The 20,002-nt window shown below is 42.7% G+C and overlaps 2 protein-coding genes across 3 annotated transcripts; both read left to right on the top strand.

Moving 5' to 3' along the window:
• Window positions 1–443: 443 nt before the first annotated feature.
• On the top strand, window positions 444–8,677 carry pdia3 (protein disulfide isomerase family A, member 3). Its single transcript, NM_001168519.1, is given in 13 exon segments — window positions 444–598; window positions 1,633–1,711; window positions 1,903–2,020; window positions 2,144–2,251; window positions 2,385–2,514; window positions 3,770–3,886; window positions 4,200–4,325; window positions 4,620–4,802; window positions 7,607–7,715; window positions 7,951–8,079; window positions 8,176–8,255; window positions 8,376–8,433; window positions 8,573–8,677. Coding segments are annotated over 13 exon segments (1,476 nt in total). The 5' UTR covers window positions 444–464.
• Window positions 8,678–9,318: 641 nt separating this feature from the next.
• Window positions 9,319–13,694, top strand: isg20 (interferon stimulated exonuclease gene). 2 transcript variants are annotated; one of them, XM_014124075.2, is made up of 4 exons: window positions 9,319–10,835; window positions 11,164–11,921; window positions 12,276–12,476; window positions 12,679–13,694. In XM_014124075.2, the coding sequence occupies exons 2-4, from the start codon at window positions 11,187–11,189 to the stop codon at window positions 12,877–12,879; spliced, it is 1,137 nt and encodes a 378-aa protein (XP_013979550.1). In that variant the 5' UTR covers window positions 9,319–10,835; window positions 11,164–11,186; the 3' UTR covers window positions 12,880–13,694.
• Window positions 13,695–20,002: the final 6,308 nt, after the last annotated feature.

Raw genomic sequence — 20,002 nt, 5'->3', positions numbered from 1 at the left:
CCAATTTACCAATAGTAATGAATAAGCAATGAACATTATAACACATACTATTTTAATATCTGTGATTTTATATTTTTCCCACAACAAATAACGTTTGTTGTGCTGTGTATTTAGATGAATTGAACTCTTGTGATCAATATCATCAGTATCATTTTTTTGCGATTTAAGTATGATAAAGAAATGAAAGGGGATTGGTAGTGAACAAGGAAATCATGTGTGCCTGGCTCTTATTGGCTGATTCAGACAGTATGACGCTGTTCAAAATCCAATGGTGAGACGCCACACTTTGTTCAGAAGCCCAGTAACTCACATCCTTACCGTCTCCACTAATAGCCCTTTCCCTTTCTCTTTCTTTTTCCGAACAGTGCCTCCAACATTGGACCTAGCACATTATCACATTAGGAGGGTTTCGGAAAAACCGGCTTGACTTTTTTTAATTTGCTCCTCTTTCGGCACGTTTTGCAATGTTGAAGTTGTTTTTCTTCATTGTTCTCGCCGGGGCTGCCCGGGCGAGTGATGTGATAGAGTTCTCTGATGATGATTTCGACAGTAAAATTGGAGATCACGGGATGATTCTAGTGGAATTCTTTGCGCCGTGGTAAGGTCTACAGAAACGCATAGCTAACTACATTCTGAGGCTAAATTGTTACAAGTTTGTCTCCAGTGAACAGACACTGTTAGCTAGCTAGCTCTACTGTCCAGTAACTCGCGCAAGAGCAATACGTTAAAAAAAAGTTAATACTCTATAGAATTGAATAGTTGACTTTCTGTCTGTCAACTAACTGTTAACTAGCTACTAGCTAACTATATGTATTAACGTTAGCTAGTTGAGGAAACAAACACTTTTCTAACGTTACCTACTTAATTGTTAGCTCACAACATTTGTTAGCAAGTTAAGAAGTGAATGTCAAATTGGCCACAGCCTAGCCATAGTGACCCATTTCTGCTTATTTCTTACATACACTTTGCTAGCTACATAGCGTTGCTCGTTATCAAATATCACGTTATACTAGCTAGCTGGGTGTCTCAGAATGGACATGGCTAGTATGTAACTAAGTTGGCTACTTTGGATTTGGCCTGGCAAGCCACAATGTTTCATATAATAGAAAATTGAATTTTATTTCGTCGAGTTTCAGGTTGATCATGAGTTTCCTCAAATTTAACTTGTTTACCTCTCAAACTTAACTTGGAGGCTATAAGCGAGCTAAAATGGGTTTAAAATCACCTAACTGCAGGCTTGGGATACCACTTTTGTAACCTTATGATTGGCCAGTGAAGTTTTGGTGGCTACTCCTGATTGGTCCCCAGAACAGTTAGCAGGTAGTTCAATGCTGTCAAACTTGAGCAAGACTTCCTCGGATGATCAGAACCATAGTTAAGATTTTGATAACGTAATTCACAGATTTGTATTTTCCAGCAATAGTGGTTTTCCTTTTTCCTCAACATTGCGGCTCCATTTATTTAAACTTCAATTTACACCCATCCATCACGGTGGTATCAAATTCCACCTGCATTTAAAGCCCACCTCTCTAGATTTCAAACTAAGGTCTGAATGGATTATTAACGGCAACATAAGGGTCAAGCTTTTATTGTTTTACTGATCTCAGTTTACCTCACTTGTGTGTCCCTTAGGTGTGGCCATTGTAAACGACTAGCTCCGGAGTTTGAGGTGGCAGCAACACGTCTGAAAGGCATTGTCGCATTGGCCAAGGTACTTTAGTCACTTAATGCACCTACCGTTTGTACATTAAAATGTTACCTTTGGATTACAACCGGTTGTGTGAAATCCCCATACTCCTGTAAAGGCAGCCATGTCTACAAGGTTTATAAACTGAGTTAGTCACCTAGTTTGTGCTCTTTGTCACGTTCACAAAGTAATGGCCACCTGTCATTGTGCTTTAGGTCGACTGCACGGTCCAAAACAATGTGTGCCAGAAGTACGGAGTTAGCGGTTACCCAACACTGAAGATCTTCAAAGATGGAGAGGATGCCGGTGCCTACGATGGGCCCAGAACTGCAGGTATTTGGACTGAACATGCCGTGTCTTGACCTGATGCGCTTAGATACAAAAGCATAATAACTGCCTGTCATCCACCTATTGCATGTTTTGACCAGGTATTTCAATGGTCTCTCTCTCTGTCAGATGGGATTGTGAGCCATCTAAAGAAGCAGGCTGGCCCATCTTCCATAGAGCTCAAGACTGAGGCAGATTTTACGAAGTATGTCGGAGACCGTGACGCAAGTGTTGTGGGTAGGTATGGCCTTTGGAAGTTGACCTCTGCATAAATAAACAAAACTAAATGACAGAGTTAAGTTTTTCTACTTTTACCTTTGTTGTCAATCATATTTGACTGTATGGCTTATTTCCTGTCTGTCCTGTCCAGGTTTCTTTGCTGACGGTGGAAGCCCAGCCCAAGCAGAGTTCCTTAAGTCGGCCAGTGCCCTCCGAGAGTCCTTCCGCTTTGCACACACCAACTCTGGGGAGCTTCTCCAGAAAAATGGTGTGGAGGGAGAGTGAGTGCTCCTCTTAACATTGCGTTTTCTCCACTTGCCTCAAGGGTAGACCAGCTTTAATATTGCAGATAGATTGTGGCTTCTATCAATGTAATTGTCTGTATAATTTCCAATTCCCCATATTTGTGTTTATTATATTTCCCTAACCCTACCACCCCTCCCCTAGTTGGAGTAAACTAATGAACAACAACACTTAGGCTTCTACTTCCAGCTCATACATACTATATTCATTTTACAAACACTATATTTTACAGTGTTAGGTTCTAATTTCCAGAGTAAAAACTCAACGGACACTTTGAAAGCTCAACCAAGTTTATTCTTCCCAGAGGATCAATACAGCTGTATTAGACAAAAACCTTTTCACACAAGCACTGATATTTAACCCTTCCTCCTAGGCTGAGTGTCCACTTACACATCTGTACAAACATTGTCTTTACTGCTAGGCAGGACACTAAGTGGTATGGGCCATTAACTTTTATTTCTCCCTTAACGTGACCTGACCTGATCTCAAACCCCCCCCCTCACCCCCCACCCCCCCATCACTAATCCATGGCTCTCTCCCCTTATCAATGCCTGCCACGTGATCGCTTCCCTGCACTCAATATTTCAATAGGATACCTGATATCATGTAAACGTTATACATTACCCTCTCTCCCTCAGTGACATGAATAAGTATATATCATATTCTCAGAATCCAACATTAGTTATTTTGTTTGTTTTTAGTCTCATCCTTCAGCTACCCTCAACCCCTCCTATCTCTGAATACCATCCAGATTATTTGCTATATATTAATCAGCTGTGATGTTTCACTAAAGTTCTGAACCTTTCTAGTCGCATAGTTTCTACAGATTGTAAATTAAATGGAACAATTTTTGCTATGAGTATAATTGATCGATTGACTATGACTTTCCAAATCATCCAGCAGTGCTATTTGTAGAGTTTGCTCCAGGTAATTGTTGTAATTGTTCAGCCATTCCTGAACCTGTGACCAAAAACAAGCTACATATGGACGAAACAAATGATCTAATGATTCTGTCTCTTCACAGCAAAATCTGCAGAGCTGCGATGCTTGTGTTATATATATATATATATATATATATTCATTCTCCATTTGTTGCAAGAATTATGTATAATTCATATTGGTAAAACTCAAAGTTCTGAATCCGGTGTCGTTTTGTGTATCAGTTCATAAACCATGTTTGAGTGTCCTTACTTGTTGTCCCGATCTGACTGCTTGTGTTCTGTTTTATTGCAGGGGAATCATTCTGTTTCGTCCAGCACGCCTCAGCAACAAATTTGAAGAGAGCGTTATCAAGTTCAGTGAGGACAAGTTCACCAACGCCATGATCAAGAAGTTTATCCAGGACAACATGTGAGTTTTACCACCTCAAAATGTTTATGTTGCCAGCAGTAAAAAAGCGTTGACAGTTTGAATGGATTTGTTGGTGTGTTTAATGAATTCTTGGGAGATGCATGGGCCAGCTAAGACCAATTTCTCTGTGAAGAGCAGCCTTTTTATTTAAAAAAAAATCCTCAATCCCACAGTCAAGATGGATGAGATGGTGACATATTTTTAACAAGTTGTACCTCTTTTACACTGCATTTTGGATGCTGACATTAATGAAACGAGTTGTACCTCTTACACGGATTTGTTTTCTTATTTTTTTCCTTTTTTTCTCCATTAGCTTTGGAATGTGCCCCCACATGACTGATGACAATAAGGACCAAATGAAGGACAAGGACCTGCTGGTGGCCTACTATGATGTGGACTATGAGAAGAACCCCAAAGGCTCCAACTACTGGAGGAACCGGTAGGGTCCCTAATAAATAACACTTATTCCATTATTATTTATTTATTTATTCCATTATTATTCCATTATTCCCAGGAGGGAACCTCCTTTGTGTGCCTTAGTGTATTTTCTCTAGCTGTCAGTCCCCAAGACTAAACTTGTGCCTCATTTTGTGTACTCTGAATGCCGGTTTCCTGGACACTAATGGGGGGAAAAGCATGTTCAGTGGAGATTTGCATACAAGTGGACTCTTTGGGATCCATGACAAAATGTTCCAAAGCATTGTTGTATGAACCCAACTCTCGCTGTCTATAGGGTAATGAAGGTGGCCAAGAGCTTCCTGGACCAGGGGAAAACGCTGAACTTTGCTGTGGCCAGCAAGAACAGCTTCAGCCACGACATCTCTGAGATGGGCCTGGACGCCAGCTCCGGAGAGCTGCCCGTGGTCGGCATCCGCACTGCCAAGGGAGACAAATACGTCATGGCCGAGGAGTTCTCGTAAGTGTCACTCACCATGCAACTCAAAATGGCACTTCGGACAAGGTATCCCTTAAGTTAGGGTGACGTAGAACTGGACGTTATAGACACAAATGCGATAAATTATGATGATTTTTTGAGGGGGAAGTGCTAGAGCTGGGTGTTATGGACAAAGTTATATCGCGATAAATGTAACTTTTGCTCGATAACAACAAATACCATAAAAACATTTAACTGACAGTTGCTTTACATTACAAGTGGCAGGGCTCTAGAATTATTTTTTTCCCAGTGCCAAGACAACTGAGATGGTAGCCTATGATTGAAAAAAGTAAACTCTTTCATCAGGAAATGCATCATTGTTATTTTTATGTGCAACCTGTCAAAATAGGGTCCAGAATTATCAGATGTATTTTTCGCTCCTCAGAGAATTTGCTGACCTCTGTGCACATTGGCCTAAAGGCTGTATTTTATTGACCACCTGAGGAAGTGGGAACTCAAAACACTTAGCTAGATTGCTAAATCTAAAATATGCTATTGTTGCTTAATTTATGACTCTATCAGTAAATGTTGGCTAATGTCTTACAAAAAAATTGTCCAGTGCTAGGCCTAGGCTACTTGATGCAGGGCTATTCACTGCGAACGGTGTGCTCCGCGGCACATCAAAACCATACCACGCTACAGCCTACTCCGGCTGTAAAGTGGCGCCATGAAATCAGTATTATGAGGTGAGGCGTGTCTGATGTACTCTCGGAAAGCTGTTACACTCCTCACTAGTTTTTCTGTCTTTTTCCCGCAATAGCATTTTGAGCAACGGTCATACAATGCCTTCAAAGTATTCACACCCCCTTGACTTTTTCCATGTTTTGTTGTTGCAGCCTGAATTTTTAAGTTGATTAAATTGGGCGTTTTGTCACTTGCCTACACACAACACCCCACGAAGTGGAATTATACATTTCCTTGAGTCACCTAAGTTGAATGAACTCATTCTGTGTGCAATAATAGTGTTTAACATGATTTTTGAATGACTACCTCATCTTTGTACCCTACACATATAATTATTTGTAAGGTCCCTCAGTTGAGCAGTGAATTTCAACCACAAAAACCTGGGAGGCTTTCCAATGCCTCGCAAAGAAATGGACCTATTGGTAGATGTGTAAAAATAAGAAAAGCAGATATTAAATATCCCTTTGAGCATGGTAAAGTTGATAATTACACTTTGGATGGTGCATCAATACACCCACCCAGTCACTACAAAGATACAGGCGTCCTTCCTAAGTTGCCGACGCGGAAGGAAACCGCTCAGAGATTTCACCATGAGGCCAATGGTGACTTTAAAACCGTTAGAGTTTAATGGCTGTGATAGGAGAAAACTGTGGATGGATACACATTGTAGTTACTCCACAATACTAACCTAAATGACAGAGTGAAAAGAAGGAAGCCTTTACAGAAAAAGGCACTAAAGTAATACTGAAAAAATGTGGCAAACAATTAACTTTTTGTCCTGAATACAGAGTGTTATGTTTGGGGAACATCTGCTACAGCACATTACTGAGTACCCCTCCATATTTCCCAGCATAGTGGTGGCTGCATCATGTTGGTGTGCCTGTAATCATTAAGGACTGGGGAGTTTTTCAGGATAAAACACAAATGAAATGGAGCTAAGCACAGGCAAAATCCTAGAGGAAAACCTGGTTCAGTTTGCTTTCCACCAGACACTGGGTGATTAATTCACCTTTCAGCAGGACAATAACCTAAAACACAAGGCTAAATCTACACTGGAGTTGCTTACCAAGAGGACCATGAATGTTCCTGAGTGGCTGAGTTAGATTTTCAAGCAGATTTAAGTCAATCTATGGCAAGACCTGAGAAATGGTTGTCTAGCAATGATCAACAACCAATTTGACAGGGATTGAATTTTGAAAAGAATAATGAGCAAATGTTGCATAATCCAGGTGTGGAAAGCTCTTAGAGACATACTGCTGTAATCACTGTCAAAGATGATTCTAACATGCATTAATTCAGGGGTTGAATATTTATGCAATCAATTGTATTTTTCTTTTCTTTTCATTTTCTTCCACTTTGACATGAGTATTTTGTGTTGATCGTTGACAAATGACTAAATCCATTTTTAATCCCACTTTGTAACACCAAAATGTGGAAAAAAATCAAGGGGTGTGAATACCTTTTTGAAGTCACTGTATGCTTGTGGTTCTCAAAATGCATCGCTCCCTCGTCTTTGTGCACAGTTAGGAGAGGGAGTGAGCGTCAGCAGCTGACGGGTAGATACTTTCATAGCAGGCAACATAATGCATAGGCTATTACTGTTGACCAAATAATGGTTCTAGAACAATCTACAGGAACGTTGTGTAGCAAAATGACCAATGTAAGCCAAAATGCTTTGATAAGAGGAAAACAATGTGAGTGTCTGTAATTTTCGGTTTATCGTTCCAGCTCTAAAATGACACTGGTTCATGATTTAGTGGTTATGAGTTTATTGATCATACAAGTGCTACCTGTAATTTACTTGGGGAATTCACTTACATGCACTCATCACCTTCACGTAACAGTGGGTACAACCTGCCATTGAACTCATTAACATTTCAAGCGTCCCTTGAAGAATGTTAAAAAAGCACTTGGGGCTTTTGGAGCCAAATTTGTGACATTTAAACTCTGCAGCAAAGGATATCATGTACACTTTCCACTCAGTATAGAAGCACTAATGGGTCTTGATGACCTCTGTAGAAGTAGAAACGTCCTGTGTCTGGGTTTTATTTCCCCACGTGCTATTCCCTACTGATTCAGTCCATTGTCTTGGTTTTCCACAGACGTGACGGCAAGGCCCTGGAGCGTTTCCTGCAGGACTACTTTGACGGCAAGCTGAAGCGTTACCTTAAGTCTGAGCCCAGCCCTGAGAACAACGATGGCCCCGTCAAGGTGAGTCAGCACTTGAGACTGAAATTGCAAGTGGTTAAGGGTGCTCCCAAACCGGGGGGGAAAACACAGCAACTCAATGATTTCCAATGAGAGGAGTGTGTTGGGGGAGGGCCTAGGTTTTTTTTAAATGGCGTATTCTCAAGGTTTGTCTGTGTAAACCATTCTCACCAAGGCCAACCTTTTTAAAAAAAAAAATATATATATATATATAAAATCCTCCTCTGTTGTTCTCCAGACTGTGGTGGCTGAGAACTTTGACGCCATTGTGAACAACGAGGAAAAGGACGTGCTGATTGAGTTCTACGCCCCGTGGTGCGGCCACTGCAAGAGCCTGGAGCCCAAGTGGAAAGAGCTGGGAGAGAAGGTAAGGGCTACTGATTTTTTTAAAATCTTCTTGACTATGTCATGGCCATTCTACATTGGCACGTGAAACTAACCCTTTCCCTCCCCTACCTCACAGCTGTCCAGTGATCCCAACATTGTCATCGCAAAGATGGATGCCACAGCTAATGATGTCCCATCTCAATACGAAGTCAGGGGGTGAGTGATAAGTCCATAACTATTTGGAAAGTGCTTGACACACACAGGACCTACATGTCAAACAAGTCCTGTCTGTGTTACACCCTGATCTTCATGTCCCCCCCCTCCCCACTGTTTCAGATTCCCCACCATCTTCTTTGCTCCAGCTGGACAGAAAATGAGCCCAAAGAAATATGAGGTTCGTCCCGAGTATACATAACATATACGGCTTGGGTTATAATATCTGGCTCATGTAAGACTCAAAGGGTACTCCCACTTAAACCTCATTGTCTCACGTTGATGCAGCAGCTTACCTGGCATGATGTGTTTTTTTTCAGGGTGCTCGCGAGGTCAGTGACTTTATCTCCTACCTGAAGAGGGAGGCCACCAACCCTCTGGTGGCTCAAGAAGAGAAGTCCAAGAATATTCAGATCGAGCTATAGAAGCTCAACTGGAGCCAACATTCCGAGGCGGGAATCACTGACAGAACTACATTCTATTCCAATCTTTAGTGAACTACAGAATGCTCTGAACCCTCCCTTGGGTCCTGCTGCTCTGGGAACACTGGAAGGTGGTGGTGGCCAGGGTCTGCCTGATTTTCTTTTTTTTTTTATGTGTGGAAAGAGGGACAGTTTTGAAATTGAGATTATTTCCCCTGGTCTGTACCTCTGCACTTTGGTTTGAGACCAATTTCCAGTCTATTGTTTAGTTTTTTCTGAAAGCGGGGTGGTTATGGTATTTTTTATTTTTTTTTAACTACATTTTGGAAGGATTGGGAATAAAAGGCCCACAAAAACAAAATGCATGTTTTTATTTGAATTTATGGAGAAATGTATATGTTTTGAGTCGGGTGTATAGAACATTATCAAGCTGTGTATGACCCTAGTAGTAGAATAGAAAAAATATATAATTCCTTGAGGAATTTTATGGTAATTAGGATCTAAAACATATTCTTCAAAACCACAGGGGACCATTCTATAGAAAAATGTTGCACTTTTAATGGGAGTGTTTTTATAGCTTACTCCTTGACCTAAAAGCATGCTCCATGGAGATACTCTATTGAAAGGGTGTTTTAGTCCAGGAATAGGCTTATTCTGTTTCCAGGAAACCGGCCTTGATTGTGAGAGGCAATTTCCAGAGATGACGTGTGCAGTCTTTTGCAACAAAGTCAAGTGTAATGGTTTATTTTCCTCTTGTGAAAACAGTTTGTGCTTTGCAGATGTTGCAGTGCAATGTCATTGATTTTCGAGCAGAGGTGTGAAGTTCTGCTGTGACCACTGATTCCTAAATTGAGCACCTGAATGGTTAAGAGCAGGGGTACTTGAGCACTATATGAGAAGGTCCTGTCACACATTTCCTAGGTGGCAAAGGTCTGGATTAATATTGTCATTTATTGGTGTAACAAACCCCCATCTCGCAAGTCGTGACCTCAGACTGTTCACTACTCTTGATAGCAAAGAGAAAATGTTGCAGTTTTAATGCTCATATCCTGTAATTCTACTCATTTTGTCATGTCTTGTTCATATGGTACCAGGGGTTGAGGCCTGACTAAGTACCCCCAAAAATAAGATTTTGAAATATTCTTTGAGCATAGCCACAGGAATTAGTTGGGGGGCTGTGGTTTTAGGGTATGGAAAAGTACAAGGTGAAATACACCCACCAGTTGAAGCTCATTTACTGTACTTATATACCATTTTAAAACTTTGAAATGCTATTTTTTTTATTTTATCTTCATTTAACTAGACAAGTCAGTTAAGAACAAATTCGTTTTTACAATGACTGCCTACCCAAGCCAAACCCTGACTTGCCACTCGGGAGCCTATTTGCAGAACAGCAAAAACAAATAATCTCAATATTAGGTTATTCGTTTTAAAGATTTGTGGAATGGTGTGTGTGTGTGTATAATGTACTACTCAACCTCTACAGACAGCTATATCGAACTGCTAATACAGTTTGGGGTGGCAGGTAGCCAAGTGGGTAGAGCGTTCGGCCAGTAACCGAAAGGTTGTTAAATCGAATCCCCGAGGTGACAAGGTAAAAATCTGTCGTTCTGTACCTGAACAAGGCAGTTAACCCACTCGCGCAAACTAGGCCGTCATTGTAAATAAGAATTTGTTCATAACTGACTTGCCTGGTTAATAAAAATACAGGACTTGTAAAGGCCCAGTGCACTACTATTGGGAAACAATATTTTTGCCCTAAAATATATATTTTGTATTAATATTGGGTTTTTTGTTTGTTTTTTTGGGGGGTGCTGCAGCATCCCCAGTACCCCTACTTCCTGCGGCTATGTCTCTGTGTTCCAATCGGTTTGAATCAGACTTGAACGCTGGAATTAACTGATCTTCCTCTCCAGATGAGGGCAACATCTTTTGGACTTTTTCAGCACATTTTGTTAACCTGGAAGTTATTCTGTGAAATGACATCAGGCCACGAGTTGATATTTTTCTCTGATTGGTTTAACTATATGGTCCAATCAAAGTTGAGAACGAATGCCGAAGGCGGGGCTTACTTGCGTTCCAGCCAATCAGTGCCAAGTTAGTAAAACTTGCCTGGGCTTGTTCAGTCGAGTGTTCGGGATGGGTGGACGTGTCAGCAGAGGTACTGTATGCATGTTTTAGGTCATTTATGTATTAATTCGTTAGCATAATGTTTTGGTTACTCAATGTCATACAGCTAAGCAATTACTGTATGTTATTTTTTTCGACATTTTGATTGTTCATTTGATTTTTGCCACGTTGGTGACACGCGGTCCGGAACACGGACAGATGTGACATTTAGACACATTATCTTTGGCATCATTTCTACTCTTTGGTTATGAATTTGTTGAGCTTTCTCAATTGAGGTAGCTAGTTCTAGCCATTGTGACATAACTAAACTTATAGTCTTTTGTCTTTTCGTTCGTTTTTGCCAATGAAATAAATAAAAGGTATGTTGCAGATGTGATACTACATGGAAAGAGCAATGTCTGAAGCATGGACTTCAATTGGAAGCAAAACCCAAAGCAATTCTTGGGGACTTATCAACAACTACAGATATTTATCCCGGAAAGCCATGTTCCTCAGTGCAGTGGAGAACGCCAGAGAACGGAAGAAGCATCAAAAGAAGAATAACATCTCCAATAAGAGAAAAAGGATAGAGGAAAACAATAAAACGCGGGACACTCTCCAAAGAGTGAAACATATCAAATTACCTGCGAGACACACGTGTCTAGAAGTTGATGGCACTCTAAAAACCACAGACTCATGGACTCATGTTGCTAAATTTGGACCGCCATTGCTCCCTACAGTAGAGGGTTTACCGATAGCTGCTTCTGGGGACAACCGTGTCTCCAACCAGCAGACTTCAGCAGGCAAAAAGCTGGTTGGGGCCGCTCTGAGTGAGCTATGGGAGGTGGACAGTGGATTCTCGTCTGAGGCCAGCCCTCCTGCTAGCGGACGCAGTTCTCCCTGCCTCACCATGTGCCCGACCACGGTGGTGGCAATGGACTGCGAGATGGTTGGTACAGGGCTCGCCGGGCGCACTAGTGAATTGGCACGCTGCAGCTTGGTAGATTACCATGGCAATGTCCTGTACGACAAGTACATCCGTCCGTGCCAGGCTGTGACCGACTACAGGACCCGTTGGAGTGGCATCCAGAGGCACCACTTACAGAACGCTCTGCCCTTCCCCAAGGCTAGGACAGAGGTAAGAAGAGAACTAGCTCCTAATCATCACAGGATTGTCTGGTACTCTTTGGCCTTTTTAATAATATTATTTCGTTTGTGACTTCTGGACCAAAGATTACAAACACATGTAGACATGTGTTTGCATGTACACTAAAAAGTTACCAATAAACAAAACAATTCAAGCGGTAGAATCACATATTGCCTGGAAATATGCTAAAATGCCCAACTGGACTTAGCAAGGGTCTCAAAGGAAAGTAGATGTGCAATTGAAGCTGTTTATGATTTGTTTAATACTTTGATTATTCCTATTTGTCTTGTATGTGTGTTCCTGTTGATAATGGCCACCAATACTATGTCTGCTTTCCTGGTCCAGATACTAGGAATACTGGATGGGAAAGTGGTGATCGGCCACGCTCTGTACAATGACTTCCAGGCCTTGGATTTCAACCACCCAGGTCACATGATCAGGGACACAAGTGGTATGCGTCTGCTCAGGCGACTGGCTGGCTTCCCCACAAAGCGCTGCGTCTCACTCAAGATCCTGGCCAACAGCCTCCTAAACAGGAAAATACAGGTGAGCGCTCCTCTCTGCCATCTCGAACCAGAGATGGCTAGGTGCGTTTTGGTGACCATGTTTTTAAAAGCGTCTGAGGTTAGGGATCTGAATAGATCGATGGATATCTTAATAGTCTTTGACTGTGTTGGGTTGGTCATTGGCGTTTAGCGTTTGTCATTTTGAGTCTGATGTCACGTGGTCTTTGTCTTGTCCCTGACAGGTTGGAAGGAGGGGCCACAGTTCAGTGGAGGATGCTCTGGCTTCCTTGGACCTGTATAAACTGGTGGAGGGGGAGTGGGAACAGGACATGCGAGAGAGAATGACGGACCGAGACACAGGCACTCTCCCAGACCCCGCTACCTCAAACCACTACATGCAGGACCAGTACTGGCCAGAGGACTTGACCGATGATGGCCATTGAGAGAAGCCTGTATAGGAGGGTTGATGGGGTAGAGGTAGGCCAGGGGCGTTTTAAGTCAAGTGATCCAAGTTTGGCAAGCATGGCAGTATGGTTTAGTCAATATCAAGCTGCTCTTCTGACTGGCTATTAACTGAAGTTCATGGAAAAAGGGGTGATATTAGATGAATCTGATTAGCTGATGTTGCACACATCCATGCTGGGAGCCACAGTTTCCACAGGGGATAAGGTCATGGCAACACGTCAAGTCGCTCAATGTCAAGAATGGTGTCAAGAAAGGGAGTGAACTGGGAAAGGAGGGGAGGGTAAATGCAATGACGAGGGATTTATTTGAATGCATTTCAGCCGTATGTCTTTGTATGTAGAGCATGTTTGACTTAACATGAAGATAAAGTGGTAATCGGATACGAAACACATGCTTAACTTACTACTCGGATAATTAGAACAATGGCAGGAAGTCTATGGGCATCTGCTAGCAGCCCTTGTGATAACACTAGTTAAGAGGTAGTTTTGCAAACCAATGTTAACTTCCTTCATACTAGACAGACACAATTTTTTATCCACGAGTTCATCGAACTCTGGAAGTAGATAATGGGCCTCTGCGGCAAAATCCTGAAGTATCCCTTTAACGCACCATTTAAGCTGTCTTGCACGAAATTACACCAGTATCTCCCGGTGAGTGGTCCTTTGCCCCTTCAGTCACCTAATAGTGAACCAGACTGCCAACTTGATGTTTTATGCTGCTGTTCTATGAAGACCCTGCTGTGCCTGTGCCCTAATTGGATGTCAATATGTTGGAATAAAATAATTTACGAAAATATGTACTGTCTTAACTAGAGGTCGACCGATTATGATTTTTAATTTTTTTTATACCGTTTATTGGAGGACCCCAAAAAAAGCCGATACCGATTAATCTGCTGCTTTTATTTATTTGTAATAATGACAATTACAACAATACTGAATGAACACTTATTTTAACTTAATACATCAATAAAATCTATTTAGCCTCAAATAATGAAACATGTTCAATTTGGTTTAAATAATGCAAAAACAAAGTGTTGGAGAAGAAAGTAAAACTGCAATATCTGACATGTAAAAAAAAAAAAAAGCAAACGTTTAAGTTCCTTGCTCAGAACATGAGAACATATGAAAGCTGGTGGTTCCTTTTAACATGAGTCTTCAATATTCCCAGGTAAGAAGTTTTAGGTTGTAGTTATTAGGACTATTTCTCTCTCTATACCATTTGTATTTAATATACCTTTCACTATTGGATGTTCTTATAGGCACTTTAGTATTGCCAGTGTAACAGTATAGCTTCCGTCCCTCTCCTCGCCCAAGGCACACATCGACAACAGCCACCCTCGAAGCATCGGTACCCATCGCTCCACAAAAGCCGCGGCCCTTGCAGAGCAAGGGGAACAGCTACTTCAAGGTCTCAGAGCGAGTGACGTCACCGATTGAAACGCTATTAGCGCGCACCCCGCTAACTAGCTAGCCATTTCACATCGGTTACACCAGCCTAATCTCGGGAGTTGAGCACAGCGAAGAGCTGCTGGCAAACGCACAAAAGTGCTGTTTGAATGAATGCGTATGAGCCTGCTGCTGCCGCTCAGTCAGTCAGACTGCTCTATCAAATATCAAATCATAGACTTAATTATAACATAACACACAGAAATACGAGCCTTAGTTTCCGGATTTGACCATACTAATGACCTATCATTTTGAAAACAAAACGTTTATTCTTTCAGTGAAATACGGAACTGTTCCGTATTTTATCTAACGGGTTGCATCCCTAAGTCTACATATTGCTGTTACATTGCACAACCTTCAATGTTATGTCATAATTATCATAAGGTGAATGCACCAATTTGTAAGTCGCTCTGGATAAGAGCGTCTGCTAAATGACTTAAATGTAAATGTAAAAAATTATGTATAATTCTGCCAAATTAATTACGGTCTTTGTTAGGAATAAATGGTCTTCACACAGTTCACAACGAGCCAGGCGGCCAAAACTGCTGCATATACCCTGACTGCTTGCACGGAACGCAAGAGAAGTGACACAATTTCCCTAGTTAAAAGAAATTCATGTATTAATTAAATATGCAGGTTAAAAAATATATACTTGTGTATTGATTTTAAAGAAAGGCATTGATGTTTATGGTTAGGTACATTCGTGCAACGACAGTGCTTTTTTCGCGAATGCGTTTGTTAAATCATCACCCGTTTGGCGAAGTAGGTTGTGATTCGATGAGAAATTATAACAGGCACCACATCAATTATATGCAACGCAGGACACGCTAGATAAACTAGTAATATCATCAACCATGTGTAGTTAACTAGTGATTATGTTAAGATTGATTGTTTTTTTTATAAGATAAGTTTAATGCTAGCTAGCAATTTACCATGGCTTCTTGCTGCACTCGCATAACAGGCAGGCAGAATTATACATAATTATTTACATTTACTCAGGCTCCTTGTGGAGGGCAATGTAAGGCAGGTGGTTAGAGCTCTTGGACTAGTAACCAGAAGGTTGCAAGATCGAATCCCCGAGCTGACAAGGTAAAAATCTGTCGTTCTGCTCCTGAACGAGGCAGTTAACCCACCGTTCCCAGGCCGTCATTGAAAATAAGAATGTGTTCTTAAATGACTTGCCTAGTTAAATAAAGGTGTAACAAATTTCTTTGGGCCACAATCGGTGTCCAAAAATGCCGATTACCGATTGTTATGAAAACTTGGATGTCGGCCCTAATTAATCGGCTGTTCCGATTAATCGGTCGACCTCTAGTCTTAACTGGACTTCAAAATAGATGTGCTGATGCATTGCACGAACATGGAATTTCACTTTTTTTCTAAATGTTTCAGATCAAACGCAGTGTTAATATTGTAATGAAACAGCAAGGAGCAGGTCTCGAACCCTCGACCTCCTCGCCCGAGGTCCAGCGCGCTATCGACTGTGCCGCAAAAGCATCCTCGTGCGGCAGTCGATTTCTGCGCTTATAAACCCAGGGTCGTTACAATATGATCTGAATCCATCTTTTTTTTGTTGCCTTGAATATGAGCAACTTGTTCGTTTTCTCCACTAGGTGGGAGTGCAATCTTGGAACAAACTCAGTTTAGCTTTCGATCTCGTTTCAGAGCCGTCTGTGATGTCAAATGTACAGCAAGTCCTCTAGTCTTCCATATAATCAGCTTTTCTCTGGCACCTCTATACATGATTTATACTACAAGATACTTTGGGTCATGTAGTGTATGTGGACACCTGCTCGTCAAACATCTCATTCCAAAATCATGGGCATTAATGTGGATTTGGTCCCTTCTTTGCTACTATAACAGCCTAAACTCTTCTGGGAAAGCCTTCCACTAGATGTTGGAACATTGCTGCGGAGACTTGCTTCCATTCAGCCACCAGAGCATTAGTGAGGTTGGGCACTGATGTTGGGCGATTAGGCCTGGCTCGCAGTCGGCGTTCCAATTCTACGGCAGTGGTGGACTCTGAAGAGCCAACAATTCAAATATATTTTTTTAACCAAAACTTAGATTATAGATTAGCCTTTACCATTATAAATCAACATGCCACCTTAATTTGAATATTTTTTATAAATTACATAAAGTGCAAGTGCTACCTTTTTGTCACTGGTGTTACCTATATTTTAGATGACAAATCGAATTTTATTAGTCACAGGTGTTCACCTTACAGTGAAATGCTTACACACGTGCCCCTAACCAACAATGCAGTTAAAAAAAATATGGATAAGAATAAGAAATAAAAGTAACAAGTAATTAAAGAGCAGCAGTAAAATAACAATAGCGTGACTATATACAGGGGGTTAACGGTACACAGTCAATGTGCAGGGGCACCGGTTAGTTGTGGTAATAAACAAAGCAAAAAAAGAAACGTCCTCTCACTGTCAACTGTGTTTATTTTCAGCAAACTTAACGTGTAAATATTTGTATGAACATAAGATTCAACAACTGAAACATAAACCGAACAAGTTCCACAGACATGTGACTAACAGAAATGGAATAATGTGTCCCTGAACAAAGGGGGGGGTCAAAATCAAAAGTAACAGTATCTGGTGTGGCCACTAGCTGCATTAAGTACTGCAGTGCATCTCCTCATGGACTGCACCAGCTTTGCCAGTTCTTGCTGTGAGATGTTACCCCACTCTTCCACCAAGGCACCTGCAAGTTCCCGGACATTTCTGGGGGGGAATGGCCCTAACCCTCACCCTCCGATCCAACAGGTCCCAGACGTGCTCAATGGGATTGAGATCTGGGCTCTTCGCTGGCCATGGCAGAACACTGACATTCCTGTCTTGCAGGAAATCACGCACAGAACGAGCAGCATGACTGGTGGGTCATGTCAGAATGAGCCTGCAGGAAGGGTACCACATGAGGGAGGACGATGTCTTCCCTGTAACGCACATCATTGAGATTGCCTGCAATGACAACAAGCTCAGTCCAATGATGCGATGACACTCCTCCCCAGACCATGACGGACCCTCCACCTCCAAATCGATCCTGCTCCAGAGTACAGGCCTCGGTGTAACGCACATTCCTTCGACGATAAATGCGAATCCGACCATCACCCCTGGTGAGACAAAACCGCAACTCATCAGAGAAGAGCACTTTTTGCCAGTCCTGTCTGATCCAGCGACGGTGGGTTTGTGCCCATAGGCGACATTGTTGCCGGTGATGTCTGGTGAGGACCTGCCTTACAACAGGCCTACAAGCCCTTAGTCCAGCCTCTCTCAGTCTATTGCGGACAGTCTGAGCACTGATGGAGGGATTGTGCATTCCTGGTATAACTCGGGCAGTTGTTGCCATCCTGTACCTGTCCCGCAGGTGTGATGTTCGGATGTACCGATCCTGTGTAGGTGTTGGTACACGTGGTCTGCCACTGCGAGGATGATCAGCTGTCCATCCTGTCTCCCTGTAGCGCTGTCTTAGGCGTCTCACAGTACGGATATTGCAATTTATTGCCCTGGCCACATTTACAGTCCTCATGCCTCCTTGCAGCATGCCTAAGGTACGTTCACACAGATGAGCAGGGATCCTGGGCATCTTTCTTTTGGTGTTTTTCAGAGTCAGTAGAAAGGCCTCTTTAGTGTCCTAAGTTTTCATAAGTGTGACCATAATTGCCTACCGTCTGTAAGCTGTTAGTGTCTTAACGACCGTTCCACAGGTGCATGTTCATTATTTGTTTATGGTTCATTGAACGAGCATGGGAAACAGTGTTTAAACCCTTTACAATGAAGATCTTTGAAGTTATTTGGATTTTTATGAATTATCTTTGAAAGACAGGGTCCTGAAAAAGGGACTTTTCTTTTTTTGATGAGTTTATTTACATGTAGGTAGAGTTATTAAAGTGACTATGTATAGATGATAACAACAGAGAGTAGCAGCGGTGTGGGAGGGGGTGTTCAGGAGTCTCATGGCTTGGGGTAGAAGCTGTTTAGAAGCCTCTTGGACCTAGACTTGGCGCTCCGGTACCGCTTGCCGTGTGGTAGCAGAGAGAACAGTCTATGACTAGGGTGGCTGGAGTCTTTGACAATTTTTAGAGCCTTCCTCTGACACCGCTTGGTATAGAGGTCCTGGATGGCAGGAAGCTTGGCCCCAGGGATGTACTGAGCCGTTTGCACTACCCTCTGTCCTGCCTTGCGGTCGGAGGCCGAGCAGTTGCCATACCAGGCAGTGATGCAACCAGTCAGGATGCTCTCGATGGTGCAGCTTTAGAACCTTTTGAGGATCTGAGGACCCATGCCAAATCTTTTCAGTCTCCTGAGGGGGAATAGGTTTTGGCATGCCCTCTTTACGACTGTCTTGGTGTGCTTGGACCATGTTAGCTTGTTGGTGATGTGGACACCGAGGAACTTGAAGCTTTAAACCTGCTCCACTGCAGCCCTGTCGATGAGAATGGGGGCGTGCTCGGTCCTCTTTTTCCTGAAGTCCACAATCATCTCCTTTGTCTTGATCACGTTGAGGGAGAGGCCTACCACTGTTGTGTCATCGGCAAACTTAATGATGGTGTTGGAGTCGTGCCTGGCCGTGCAGTCATGAGTGAACAGGGAGTACAGGAGGGGACTGAGCACGCACCCCTGGTGGGCCCCTGTGTTGAGGATCAGCGTGGCAGATGTGTTGTTACCTACCCTTACCACCTGGGGGCGACCCATCAGGAAGTCCAGGATCCAGTTGCAGAGGGAGGTGTTTAGTCCCAGGTTCCTTAGCTTAGTGATGAGCTTTGAGGGCACTATGGTGTTAAACGCTGAGCTGTAGTCAATGATTAGCATTCTCACATAGGTGTTCCTTTTGTCCAGGTGAGAAAGGGCAGTGTGGAGTGCAATAGAGATTGCATCATCTATGGATCTGTTGGGGCGGTATGCAAATTGGAGTGGGTCTAGGGTTTCTGGGATAATGGTGTTGATGTGAGCCATGACCAGCCTTTCAAAGAACTTCATGGATACAGACGAGAGCACTACGGGTCGGCAGTCATTTAGGCAGGTTACTTTAGTGTTCTTGGGCACAGGCACTATGGTGGTCTGCTTAAAACATGTTGGTATTTCAGACTCGGACAGGGAGAGGTTGAAAATGTCAGTTTAGACACTTGCCAGTTGGTCAGCGCATGCTCGCAGTACACGTCCTGGTAATCCGTCTTGCCCTGCGGCCTTGTGAATGTTGACCTGTTCAAAGGTCTTACTCACATCGGCTGCAGAGAGCGTGATCACAGTCTTCCGGAACAGCTGGTCCTCTCATGCATGTTTCAGTGTTATTTGTCTCGAAGTGAGCATAAAAGTAGTTTAGCTCGTCTGGTAGGCTCGTGTCACTGGACAGCTCTCGGCTGTTCTTCCCTTTGTAGTCTGTAATGGTTTACAAGCCCTGCCACATCCGACGTGCGTCAGAGCCGGTGTAGTACGATTCGATCTTAGTCCTGTATTGCCGCTTTGATGGTTCTTCGGAGGGCATAGCGGGATTTCTTATAAGCTTCCGGGTTAGAGTCCCGCTCCTTGAAAGCGGCAGCTCTAGCCTTTAGCTCAGTGCGGATGTTGCCTGTAATCCATGGCTTCTTGTCGGGGTATGTACATACGGTCACTGTGGGGACGACATCATCGATGCACTTATTTATGAA

The sequence above is a fragment of the Salmo salar genome, chromosome ssa10 (assembly GCF_905237065.1).
Source record: "Salmo salar chromosome ssa10, Ssal_v3.1, whole genome shotgun sequence".
NCBI classification, from domain to species: Eukaryota; Metazoa; Chordata; class Actinopteri; order Salmoniformes; family Salmonidae; genus Salmo; species Salmo salar.
This window is presented reverse-complemented; position numbering and strand designations above follow the sequence as displayed.

Coding starts and splice junctions, on each gene's coding strand:
- isg20 (XM_014124075.2), top strand. CDS start 11,187: ATGGAAAGAGCAATGTCTGAAGCATGGACTTCAATTGGAAGCAAAACC. Junction 11,922..12,275: donor TCCCCAAGGCTAGGACAGAG/GTAAGAAGAGAA, acceptor TTCCTGGTCCAG/ATACTAGGAATACTGGATGG. Junction 12,477..12,678: donor TCCTAAACAGGAAAATACAG/GTGAGCGCTCCT, acceptor TGTCCCTGACAG/GTTGGAAGGAGGGGCCACAG.